The sequence below is a fragment of the Sprattus sprattus genome (assembly GCF_963457725.1).
Source record: "Sprattus sprattus genome assembly, chromosome: 11".
Classification (NCBI taxonomy): Eukaryota; Metazoa; Chordata; class Actinopteri; order Clupeiformes; family Clupeidae; genus Sprattus; species Sprattus sprattus.
The window spans coordinates 23877334-23890054 of NC_137909.1; the positions used below are offsets into that span (position 1 = coordinate 23877334).

General features: G+C 42.2%; 2 protein-coding genes across 2 annotated transcripts; one reads left to right on the forward strand and one right to left on the reverse strand.

Annotated features, from left to right (window-relative positions):
- Window positions 1–179: 179 nt before the first annotated feature.
- tpgs2 (tubulin polyglutamylase complex subunit 2) lies at window positions 180–2984 on the forward strand (the record flags this gene model as incomplete). The annotated part of the gene is made up of 7 exons (XM_080848243.1): window positions 180–255; window positions 567–646; window positions 779–866; window positions 1128–1259; window positions 1729–1842; window positions 2104–2267; window positions 2732–2984. 7 exons carry the CDS (start codon window positions 180–182, stop codon window positions 2954–2956), a joined length of 879 nt encoding a protein of 292 aa, XP_080704369.1. The 3' UTR covers window positions 2957–2984.
- A 35-nt stretch (window positions 2985–3019) lies between these two features.
- On the reverse strand, window positions 3020–7855 carry aqp7 (aquaporin 7). Its single transcript, XM_080848239.1, has 6 exons — window positions 7312–7855; window positions 6212–6338; window positions 5919–6056; window positions 5349–5467; window positions 4804–5021; window positions 3020–4278 (listed from the first exon to the last, which is right to left on the reverse strand). Exons 1-6 carry the CDS (start codon window positions 7450–7452, stop codon window positions 4089–4091), a joined length of 933 nt encoding a protein of 310 aa, XP_080704365.1. The 5' UTR covers window positions 7453–7855; the 3' UTR covers window positions 3020–4088.
- Between the last annotated feature and the right edge of the window lie 4866 nt (window positions 7856–12721).

Below are 12721 nucleotides of genomic sequence, written 5' to 3' on the forward strand. Positions count from 1 at the left end.
CAAACCTTCAGTTTATGGAAAAGGTAGAAACTACAACTCCCTATGACCTCACAAATACACGCAATGTTTTCTTTCCTGGTCACTTCCCTGGCGTGCTGCCGTGCTCACAGAAAATGAATGAAATTCCTGTATTTTAATTTTGTCATTGAGCTAGGTAATCATTTGCGAATGTAAGAGGAATGGAGGAGTCAAAAGATGAGAAAGCACATAAAGTCTTTATAGAAAGACTGACACTTGGTGTTACTAGAGTACTTGGTAAGATTATTTTGCTCATTGGAAATGTTGTCTTTGGCAGCTAGCTATTAAGGCAGCAAGCTAGCAAGTTAGTTATCAAGCTAATGTCAAGCAAAGTTTGAAACAAAGCTATTATTTGCTAGCCGATGGATATATAAGTATCGGTGTATGAGTCGATATGCAATTTTAATTTGACCGATCCATGTATGTTTATTATCCTTAGCATTAAAAAGAACTGACCATACTAAGCCATTTAATATTCACGCAGATCTACCTCCTCTGAGCTTACAGCTGTAGTACAATGTGATGTTATGTTCTGATGTCAACCACAGAGAGTCTTCCTGGAGTCATAGACGTGCGTTTCGCAGAGAGAGAACCTGCAGAGAAACGGTGTTTGCTGTCATGGGAGCAGGTACATTGTGGTACCGATTATCTAATGAACGTGTTTGTCTGTGAACGTCAGCAGTTATATCACGAGGATTCTTTCTCGATCATCCATACTCAGAAAGTAGCCTTCTCTCTGACAATGCCCTTTGTCCACCAGAAAAACGCCTGTGCCCTGCCTGAGGATCTCAGAGACTTTTATCTAACAACAGATGGTTTCACTCTGACCTGGAGTTCAAAGCTTGAGAGTGAGTATCCTTGTCATTTTCCTTTTTCTGCCAACTTCCAGCCTTCAGTACATCTACACGTTTAAAATACCTGCTATCTGATCAACTGTCATTGTGATTTAGTTTGCATGTACAATGGATGACCACCAAGCTCAGTTTTAAAGCTACATTCACAGAACATCCCTTCATAATAATGAATCAGTTTCCCACTTTTTAAAGTATCGTTGTTATTATTATGAAAACACTATGACCACTAATGTTGACACGTCTATGATGTTACAGATGAGTGTGTGTCTGTGGGCTGTATGGTGATTAACAGTGTGGTCAGACTCCGGCGGCTCGGACAATCCTCAGTTTTCTCCCTCCCCAGCACGCCCACCATTGCTGATCTGGACTCTGATGGGGAGACGGAAGGTGAGATGACGGAACACTTCCACAACATTGAGTGCAATGTGAACAGAAGATTCTGACAATAAAAAGTTCCATGTCCTGTTAGCCCTGCGGTCATCTAACCTTCACAGTCAGAGCTCTTAACTTTAATCTATCTGGCCATGTCAATTAGGGCCATTTTCACAGAAGAAATACAGTGTACCAAAGCTATTTTCAAACACACAGCAGACTATTCCAATTTCTTTTTAAAATCCCAATACTTGGACAGAGTATGTTGTTGAAAATAAGTTGAAAATGTCAAATATTGACACAAACAGGAAATGTATAAAGATGTCTTTCAATTTGATGTACAAATAAATTAGATTTGAGTAGTCTGTGTAAACATTCCCCATTCATTGTTTGTTTCTTTCCTGCTTTTGTCCAACACCACAAACTGGCCCATAGGGAAACAGTCCTTTGCAGTCGTATCATTAAGGGATATTGTGCTTCACAGATGCTGAGACTGGACGAGAGCAGCCTCACTTTGACTCCCGCAGTCGGATCTTTGAACTGGACCCATGTGCGGGAAATGGGAAGGTGTGTCTGGTCTACAAGAATTGCACAGAAGGTAGTCTCTGCACAACCGTTTACAAAGCATCCATTTAGGCAGCAGTACGTTTAAAGTTTCTATTTACTGGTGTTATTTGTATGGAATGAGTAGGACATGTTAGTCTCTGCCATGAGCTTGCACTCAGAATCTCACTTTTTGCTCTATAAAATGTAGTGTTAATACTCATTCAATTCTTAGAAACCGGTTCAATGGCCGAGTTGTCTTACACGTATTTATCTGTTTTCTTGTTTGGTCCTGTGTCTCCTGTGTCTGGTGTAGATGAGGTAGCCCAGCAGTGCGATGTGTGGTTCCTGGATCGCTCGCTCTACTGGCACTACCTGACCCCTTCCTTCACCGCCTACTACCGCCTCATGATCACACACCTGGGCCTGCCTGAGTGGCAGTACAACTTCACCCCATACGGGCCCAGCCCACAGGCCAAGGTAAGAGGTCAAGTGGTGCGCAGGTGACAGGTCAAGCTATCTGAGATCAAAAGATAGTTGCTTTGTTGTAGTAATGTGGTTGTTTGTTTTTATTTGTTAAAGAAAAAAGCTCTCATTGCAAATTCTGCAGATAGTGTTTTGGAAAGCAAGAGATCTTTTGCAGTGCCAAGGATGTTTAAAACGTATTTAAATGTTTAACAGCAACAAACAACCAGAGGAACATTTCAATACACATTTATTGACTAAGCAGAAACACAATATATATTTCTAATACATTTGATGTATAATGCAAACACAGCAGTAACTGAGGTTCATTTAATCTTTTATACAGAAGTTTCAAGTCATATAATAGATAGCACACATTTACCAGTCCATAGTACACTGTAATAACTGAGTTACCAGTGCTAAGGAACTGCTTTCTTAGCTCTCTCACTATAACTCACTCCATCTCCCTCTCACCCTAGCAATGGGCTGCCCTCTACCAACCCCTGACCTTCCACTCAGAACCTCACCTGGACAGTGCAGGTGAGCCACTGCTCAACAAGCTGGACCCGGCCAAAGCCTTCAGGGGGAGAGCCAAGCAGCCGCCCCCCAAAAAGAAACCTCCCGCCCAGGCATCCTCCGCGGGCTCTGGAGGCACATCCAGAGGACATGGGGGGTCAGGGAGACTCAGTGTGCTAAAACGATGACAAGATAAAGGCAATAATGCCTTTATAATGTGTTATTAAGCTATTTAAACTATTTGGTTATGCAAGGAGTGGAATGTGTTTTAAAATGACTGACTGGAAGGGCTTAAAGTATCTTAAAAGTAATTCCGTGCGTCACTTCCAATGGATGAGAATCACGTTTATTTTGCTGTCCTTGAGTGAGGATGTATCTATGTATATACACCCAACTGGAAGAATTTGCATTTTGTTTTCATTAGTTAACGCTTCACAAACATATTCACTGGTTTTCCAATGCGTCTGATAGACTCTGAACAAAGGAATGTTTGTTCACTACCTCTTATGTTGGATCCCAACTGTACTTATTTATTTATTAAAAACTATTCCTGAAACATATCATGGGTAAGTCTTAGTTTGTTTTCTAATATGGCTCTCAACCTGCTATGTATTCTAGAATCTGTACAGCTCATGTTTTTCTTTCCTTTCTTCACCTAGAATCAAATATTTCAAGGTTTACAGACAGAGTGGAGGCATATAACGGTGATAAGTACATAATTTGTTCAGCTAATGGATGTACTTCAGTTATGAAGAGCAATTTACTTATACTTGATATTCAAAGATAAATACTAGACTGGATAACAACTGACTTCAGGTCACTGAAATTACAGTTAAGCCTATGAATCTGATTGAAATGGTGGATCTGATTCAAATGGTGGCCTGCTCTATACTGAGGCAGTATAGGTGAAGAGAGGGTGGTGCGCAGAGTTATCCGACACGGTGGCTCCTTCTCACTTTCTTAATGACCAGTCCAGCACTTAACCCGTTTATTCCACTTTTCCTCTGCTTGGTTCCTCCATCAGCCTTTGTGTGACGCGACACGTACAGTCTTTTTTGAAGAAACCGAATGTCCTTCTGGTCTTTCCTCATTGCTGTATGCTGTCGATCAGCTGGAGTGGTCTTGTACTCAGACAGTTTGGCCTTCCCGTCTCTTGACAACAATCACATTAGATTGGAAGAGAAGGAGCTGAAGGAGATGAGTGTCCATAAAAGGGCAACTCTTCCTCAGCATGGCCCGTCTTAAGTCCAGCCTGTCCTTGGTCCTCAGAACTTCTTTGGTCCGAGCATTACTGCACAAGTGTGTGGGTCCGACAGCTGTCTACACACACATTTCAGCGGGAACGGCTTTTTTCAGCTGGTCCAGTGGTTCGCAGGCTGGCTCATTTTCCGGCCCCTGGGCCCGTATGCGGGGGTGATGCATCTCCACAAACACCCTGTAGATCAGGGCGCCCAAGACCCCCCCGACCAAAGGAGCCACCACAGGAACCCACCACCATCCATGGCTTGCCCTAAACAACAGAGACACAGAGGTTAAAGGTGTGCTTTCAACTGTTCCTCTGTCAAGGGAGGTCAGTTAGATCCTTTTGTTCCCTTTTGAATTATCTCTTGTTATTCACCAAAGAATGTATCACTTGGTCTGAAATCCCTTTATACAAAGGCTATTTGTTTTACCGAATAACCTCTACCCCATACCAACATCTTCCTCCAAGGCCTGTAAGTTTACAAATTCTTCATTTTCTATAAACCCTCTCTGAAACCATACATTTCTCCTAAACCCTTTGTGTATACATAAGCCACCCCCCATAATCCCCATTTCTATAACCTAAATCTCTTCTGAGCTCTCTACTGCCCCAATTCCATTACCCATGAGACCTGTTTCTCCAGTAGCCCACAAACCCTGTCTCAAGTGTATCTGTCCCTATAAAGAGGGCCCAGAATCCATATCCAGTACATTTTGTATTAGCTGCATACATTTCCCATAAACCCATTACTCTAGCATTCTTTCACATAAAGCAAATGTATAGTATCCTTACTTGAACACCTCAGGTCCCCATCCAGCAAGGGCACTGAAGACTCGGGGTGCCAAGTCTCGAGTGGGATTGATGGCGTAGCCACTGTTGCTACCAAGAGAGATGCCAATCAGCAGTACCAGGAGGCCGGAAGCCAGAGGTGCGTTGCCCTTCGGTGCTGGCTGGTTTCGCTGATCTGACAGGGCCATCAGGCAGAGAAGCAACATGGCAGTGCCCAGCACCTACAGAGAGATTAATTTAAATTAATTTCAAAGTTGTTGATATTGTTGAACATCTGTAATTAGTTTTTTTTATTCATATTGAATATGTTGTTGTGTGTTGCTTGTTTATATGCTTTGTTGAAGTGTGAATTTTTAAGTTTAAGTTATCAAGTGCTAAAACATGATCATATATTTTGAGGTACACAGACATGTGGGTAAGCACAAATATGTCCCTCTTATGAACTGCCCATATACACTTTCTTAAAGGCAGGTTCTCTTCACCTGTCACTAGTGCTTTGATCTGGTGTTCCAGCTGTTCATGAGGTGGACACCTGTTTCAACACTCACCTGGTCTAGGAAGCCAGCGTGGAGAGAGAGGTATGGGGCTGGATAGGTGGCAAAAATCCCAGCTGTTGCTTTTGGGCCAGATACTGTTAAGTTTCCCTCACTGTAATGATGAATGGCATCTGTAGATGTAGACAAAAGATGTGATTAATGAAATATGCCTTTTGACACTGACAGTTTAATACTATAGGCAATGTCTTAAATATGGCTACTTGAGCTCAAAACAGGTTATTATTAACATGATACATTGTAGCTCTCCATAGGGCATATAAGCTTTCTGTGGAGACATGGTGGTGACATGTCATTTGTGAGGATAATGTGGCTTATTTATCCGAAAGTCACTAAAAACATCCCAGGCAATCCTTGAAATAATTGCATATTTCAAGATCTAAGACAGGGCAGAAATCTTTGTATAATTTAAAACCAGTGTTCTTTGTTTCAGCAGGATAACTAAACTGCCAAAAAAAAAACGTTTACATGACAGAATGCAACATTGCAACTTCACAATGACCTGGGAAATAGCTAATATATGTTAGGGTATAAACACATAATGACTAGGAGGCTCACACATACCATAGTATAGGACAAAGACTGTTCCAGCTGCTAGAAAAGATCCCAGAAACTGTGCTGTGATGTACAAAGGAAGCATCGCCCACTTCAGACGGCCAAAGACACACATCGTAAAGGAGACCGCTGCATTCATATGGGCACCTGAGATTGAGAAAGAGATTTTTTTTACTTTGTTACTTTGTTTATTTGTGGTAACTATATTGGTTCTACTCATGAACCTGAAGGATGTATACATATAAAAGTGAAGATTGTACTACCAGTAAAACAATGGATGTACATAATTCTGCATAACTTACCAGAAACGCTGCCCGCTACGTGCACCCCCATCGCCACGCCTATCCCGAAACCCAGGTTGATGCTCAGGTACTCCCCAAACGCTCCCGTCCCTGTGACCACCTGAGCCACTGAGCCAAGCCCGAAAACCTGAAACAATCAACAAGCGTACAGTTAACCACAGCCCAGACACAACCAAACAGTTAGTATTAAGTCTGACAGAACTAGCATGTTTATGTCAGGCACCTTACCGAGTACACATTTAAACATTTAATGAAGGGTATGGATGATTCTTTTACTCTTACTTTTAACTTAAAATAAATATAAATTCCAGAAGGGTCACAAGAGGGCAGGCCCCAGAGGTTACATTTACGACCTTAGTCTTAACCCAAACACAAGTTAACATGTGAGTACACATGGAAAATTCCAGCAAGGAGAATGTGTGTCAGATGATGTCCTGGCCTTAAAAACTATTATTTGTGCGTCAGCTTCATTCTTTGTGACACTGTTATTACTCTAAGAATAGGATCTGTGGAGCAGGTGTTTTCCATGTGTCTCGCAGACACACACAAAGACAGACTTGCAAACACCCACAAAGGGTGTCTTGTGATTGGTCAGTACTATGTGGGTGTGTGGGTGTGATGACAGCCAGGGTGGCATACCATTTAAGTCACCAGTTTCCATTTGGTGTTCTGGCCAACAGAGGCTCGAGAGCAAGACATTTGCAAAGTAATAATAATGTGGCATGACACTGTCATTGACATCCCAGCTCTCGTAATAATGTCACACAGACATTCACACAACATAATTTTGCAGGAAGCTCAAAAAGCACAAAAAGATAAAAATGGGGACCTCATAAATGTACACTTATTTTCGACTAATGTATAGCTTTTATCTGGTCTTTAAGGCTATGATTCCATTGTTGCTGCTATATATGCTGCTAATATATATGTCGAAATTCTTCATATCACTCTGATAAAAAAAAAAAAACCTTTAGGTGATGCCTGAATAATATTTCAATGCATTTCTTTAAACATGTCTAGCATTTCCAAATCATGTTGTGCACTTCAATAAAATCAAAGAAGAGTTGTATAAAGTTGCTGGTTGCAGGGCAAGCTCTTACCATCATAACGAATGTGGCGAGTGTCTCGGCCAGCCCCACCCGGACAACCTCATTCCTGAACCAGGCCATGGGGGCCTCCCTCCTGCTTTCCTTTTGTTCCCCTGCGTGTCCCTCTTCCAGCATGCTCTGGGAATCCTTCATTTTAATGTGCAGTAGTTCTCCTGTCACTCTCTCTGTTCAGCAAGTCCAAGTCCTTTCAACTGACTTTTCTTTTTTGTGAGATCGGTCTTCCCAAAATCCTTCAATGGTTTCAAAAACTTCCCGTTGGGATTTGTGTATTGTTCGCTTTTCTCGCGCTCTCACTCACTCTCTCTCTGTCTTTCACTTGATCTTTCTCCCTTCAGCCGCTGTCTTTAAGGACTGAGTGCTCTGAGGGCGGACTCCCCTTATATAGATTACGCCCCACCCCCTCAGACGACAGTCAGCCCCATATGTACACAGCCACACATGGACTAGGAGAAGGGGGGCACATAAGCTCTCTGTGAGGTCTGGGCCATTTGTTAGCAGTGGTGCATGAGTGATTACGACACCAATTGTAGGTACAATTCTGTCAACCTCAACAGTAAAATGACCTTTGCGTTGGCCGTCTTTGACCATGACCTTGGACCAGTCCCATCCACACCCTGCCACGTAACAGTGAGCTTTGAGTCCCAGACGTGACTTGTTTGATGACCGGTTCCAAAGATTTTGTAAAGGGGGGTAGATCCATGGCAGGATCCAACAAACACACACAAGAGATGAACAACATATGCCATGTGTTCCGCTGTTGAGACTTGAACAAGCATGATATCCTCTTTCCTCTTCGTCTACCCTCCTTAATCATGCTAAAACTCATGAAAGGGTTTTAATTTGTTCATATATGTCAGCACATACTGTCATATCTACATATACATTCCTGATCCACATAAAAGGGCATTTTCTGTAGGAGGTCATCACAAAGTAAGGCATGGTATAGATTCAGGTTGTGAATGATTGCAGAAGTACGTAGCATGACGTCTCTGCAGTCATTCAAACTCCCCATTATTGATCTGTTGACACAGATGACCTGGAAACCTCTGAAGAGTTTACTGACGTGAGAGGATGAATCGATTATTGGTCATATTAACCTTCGGTTGCAAGAGGGCAAAAAAAACACAGACACATGAGTATGTATTCTGTGACACCTGTAGGAGCAGTATCACTGTCCAGAGTCAATTAGCGGTAAATCTAGAGATGAATAATGTGATGTTAATTGAAGAGCTATTACAGTGAATCATTTGGGTGCAGATCTGATCATATGAGGTTAGGACTCGAAGCTCAGGTCTTTGAGTTGGAACATCATGCCAGGCTTACTTCTCTTTATGAGGGAGTTGCCTGTGCCGTTTGCTGCAGCTGCGGCTGGTGCAGTAAGATAGCGTTTGTGTGACCCACGTGCTTTAATATAGGGTCATAATTTATTTTGCTGATATATTTTCCAGAAAGAGAGAAACACATGTTCAGAACAGTGCACCTCACACAGTAAAATGAATATCCTTCTCAATTAGTTCTTAAAATGACATTATTTCTTGTCCTGTTTTCTTTATAAACGTATTATCTGTGATCTTTTCAATGCTCTGCATTATGCTGATAATCAAGTCTGTTCACAAAAACTGAACAAATGGGGGGAAATGTATATATTCCATAGTTGTAGTAATAACAATATACTTTCTGCAATGGAGGCAGTGAACTCAAGCTGAGGTCACACAAGGTTCCCCCAACTCAAGCTATCAGTCACAGTCTGAAGTGACCTTATGGCTGCACCTCAAATCAAACAATTGTGTTTACTGCAGAAATCATTTTGTAATGAAAATTAAAAAAGGTGACCCAAATGCTAAAAAGGTTAGTTAATCTACATTGACAAACAACTGTCTTCATCTCCCTTCGTTGAGTTGTTTGGGATACTTGTATAACCTTACGTTGAACAATGATTATTATTCCATTCTCCCTGAAGATAAGATAGCACCTGCTTGTGACGGTTAGCCATTAACTAGCCCTCCATAGGCCTCAATGAGGCTATGGAAAAATACAGAAGACCCCTTAGATGGGCATGACACATATCACAGGCAATGTTAAGGAGATCAATCAGACTGTTAGTACTGTCTGTGCTTGGGATTTTCCGTGAGAAAACAAATTCTGAGGGGATTCCACAGATTTTGTCTTTCTCTCTGCTGTTGACCTAGCAATTGATGCAATGTCTGTATAGCCGCTAAGTAGCTTCACAAAATGTAACAGGCTATTAAGTTTATGAAGACTTTTGTTCAGCACCACAATAATTAAACCTAATTTTGTCTGCAGTACCACAAAGTTCCCCACAGTGACAGTAAGATGAGAACAGGTTGAAGATACCTCAGTGTAATTAATTCTAGCCAGCATTATGAACCTGCAACCTGATGCCTGATCCATACTATGAGATATTAAAACTGCGACCACATTCCACAAGATTATCATATTTTATAATGTATTCAGTAGCCCTATAATTATGGTATAATTAACAGAGTGGAGTATTAGGACAACTAGACTGTGAGCCCCCTTCAAACACTGGAGACCTCAGCAGCAGCCTGGCAAGACTGGCAAGCGTTGTGGTAAGAGACTGGCAAGCGTTGTGGTAAGAGACTGGCAAGCGTTGTGGTAAGAGACTGGCATGCGTTGTGGTAAGAGACTGGCAAGCGTTGTGGTAAGAGACTGGCAAGCTTTGTGGTAAGAGACTGGCAAGCGTTGTGGTAAGAGACGGGCAAGCTTTGTGGTAAGAGACTGGCAAGCGTTGTGGTAAGAGACTGGCAAGCGTTGTGGTAAGAGACTGACAAGCGTTGTGGTAAGAGACTGGCAAGCGTTGTGGTAAGAGACTGGCAAGCGTTGTGGTAAGAGACTGGCAAGCGTTGTGGTAAGAGACTGGCAAGCGTTGTGGTAAGAGACGGGCAAGCTTTGTGGTAAGAGACTGGCAAGCGTTGTGGTAAGAGACTGGCAAGCGTTGTGGTAAGAGACTGACAAGCGTTGTGGTAAGAGACTGGCAAGCGTTGTGGTAAGAGACTGGCAAGCGTTGTGGTAAGAGACTGGCAAGCGTTGTGGTAAGAGACTGGCAAGCGTTGTGGTAAGAGACTGGCAAGCGCTGTGGTAAGAGACTGGCAAGCGTTGTGGTAAGAGACTGGCAAGCGTTGTGGTAAGAGACTGGCAAGCGGTGTGGTAAGAGACTGGCAATCTTCTTGACCCAGTCCAAGCACTACAAGGCCTTGTCTTGGGTTTTTTCCGTCCATGAGAGCTACCATGTTATCTTAAAATGGAGAGCCATTGATTGATTGTGTGATTGATTGATTAAATCAGTCGAATACTGAGACAAACAAGCAAACACGTCATTGTATAAACCGTTACGTCTGTCAATTGTGTCAAACTCTCCCAATAGTTTACCTCCCATTTTCTTTTGTCACCTTTCATATGTCACCTTAAGCATGGCCATTAAGGGACAACGTCCTCTTGGTAACTTGCCACTATTATGTTGGGTTCCCGTTTTCTTCCTACTTCAGCAAATTATGCCTTGTGATGTTATTTGGGTTCATGGCGGCGCAGCTTAGGGTTTACAGCCACCATTTTGCGTAATGCTTCTTCAAAGTTTTCTTATTATTGCTCAATCTTTCAAAATGGCTGATATTAAATATCAAAAACAACTACGTCACCTCCCATTGTTTATTCAGGCCAGTGGATTCCAGTCTTTTTGAATAAATACCATTCTGCCTCATACAAAGGACCCCTTGCCCCCTAACCCTGGAAAGTGAATGTAGACATAAATCATTAACAGGCCTAAGTCAGTCAGGGTGTTTAACATGGTCACATATAAATTACATAGTGACACAGTAAATGTGATGTTGTTTGGCATACTTTATAAATATAATCGTAGTTGGAATTATTATTGTGGCTTTGGACAAAAAGTCGCTTTTGGGCTACATACCATAACCATCGTCAGTTTACCTGATCAAATAGGCCAGTATTTCAGACGATATATCGGTCGCACCATGAAAGAAAGGTTGTCAAAGTGCACCAATGACGGGATCATTAATTTGGTTTATAAAGCTACAGTGCCCTCCAGGGTAATTGGAACCCTTTAGTAAAAATGAGCAAAACGAGATGCGAAAAAAAATCTTAATTGTTAATCCTCATGATCTTTCATTCAAAATATACACAGAAATCTAATATTTTATTGAAGTGACGAAATTGAAAGAAACATTACATTCTTATCATGAAACAAATATTTTCCTCAAAAATATGTGTATGACAATTATTTGCACCTCTCCTATAATGCCGCGTGATGAGGTAGGTGAACACACAGTATCTCTCCAGATCCTTCAGATTCCAAGGTCGACGCTTGTAGACTCTCCTCTTCAGCTCATCCCACAGATTTTCTATGGAGTTAAGGTCGGAGGACTGTGATGGCCATGGCAAAACCTTTATTCTGCGGTCGGTGAAGCACTTTTGTGTAGATTTTGAGGTGTACTCCAGAACAAAGCCCACTTTAAGCTTCCTGGCAGAGGCTGTTTGATTTAATTTAATATCTGCTGTTATTTGATGGACCCCACAACATCAAAAATCTGCCCCCATACTTCACAGTGGGTATGAGGTGCTTTTCTGTTTGGCTATCTTTCTGTCTACGCCAAACAATTTGACAGTTTGTTGCCAAAAAGCTTTATTTTGGTCGTATCTGACCATATAACCCAGTCCCTTTGCTGACCCCGAGACTCAATTCAGCTCTGCAATTCTGCTGTGATCCTTGGAGATTCTTGTGCCAGTCGAACCATCCTCCTTACGGTGCGTGGGGTCAATGTACACACACGTCGTCCTCCAGGCTGATTCTTAACATCTCCTGTTGCTTTAATCTTCTTAATTATTGCCATGATAGTGGAAATGGGTATTTTCAACAGTTAAAGATTTTCTAATTCCATTTCCTGATTTGTGAAGCTCAACAAATTTTCGTTGCACGTCTTTACTGTGTCCCTGGGTCTTTCCCATAGTGATGCATGACTAAGGAATGTGGCCTGCGTCACCTGATATTTAGGATTCTTAATAGGACTGGTTGTTAAAGATCCCTAAATATATCAGCACGACAATTGACGGAGGTCGGAGATGTCCTCTTGGGTGGGGTAGAATTATGCAGTGATCATGCGGTGCCACCAGCACGACACATCATGAGTTGTGTGCCCCGACGTGACGTCATTGGGTGTTTCGGCCACTTATCACAGGACACTCTCTGCCGAGGTTGGCCCATCACAAGCTGATCAGACAGGTGTGTGTCGCACGGTGGCACCACGTGAACCCAGTGAAACAAAAAGTAACTGTTTATCACTTAAGAGTTCATAATCAAACCGGTGAACTTTAAAATGTAAAACATGACTTGAAATATACTTTA

Coding starts and splice junctions, on each gene's coding strand:
- aqp7 (XM_080848239.1), bottom strand. CDS start 7,452: ATGAAGGATTCCCAGAGCATGCTGGAAGAGGGACACGCAGGGGAACAA. Junction 5,022..5,348: donor ACGCTGGCTTCCTAGACCAG/GTGAGTGTTGAA, acceptor ATCTCTCTGTAG/GTGCTGGGCACTGCCATGTT. Junction 4,279..4,803: donor TGGGGACCTGAGGTGTTCAA/GTAAGGATACTA, acceptor TCTGTTGTTTAG/GGCAAGCCATGGATGGTGGT.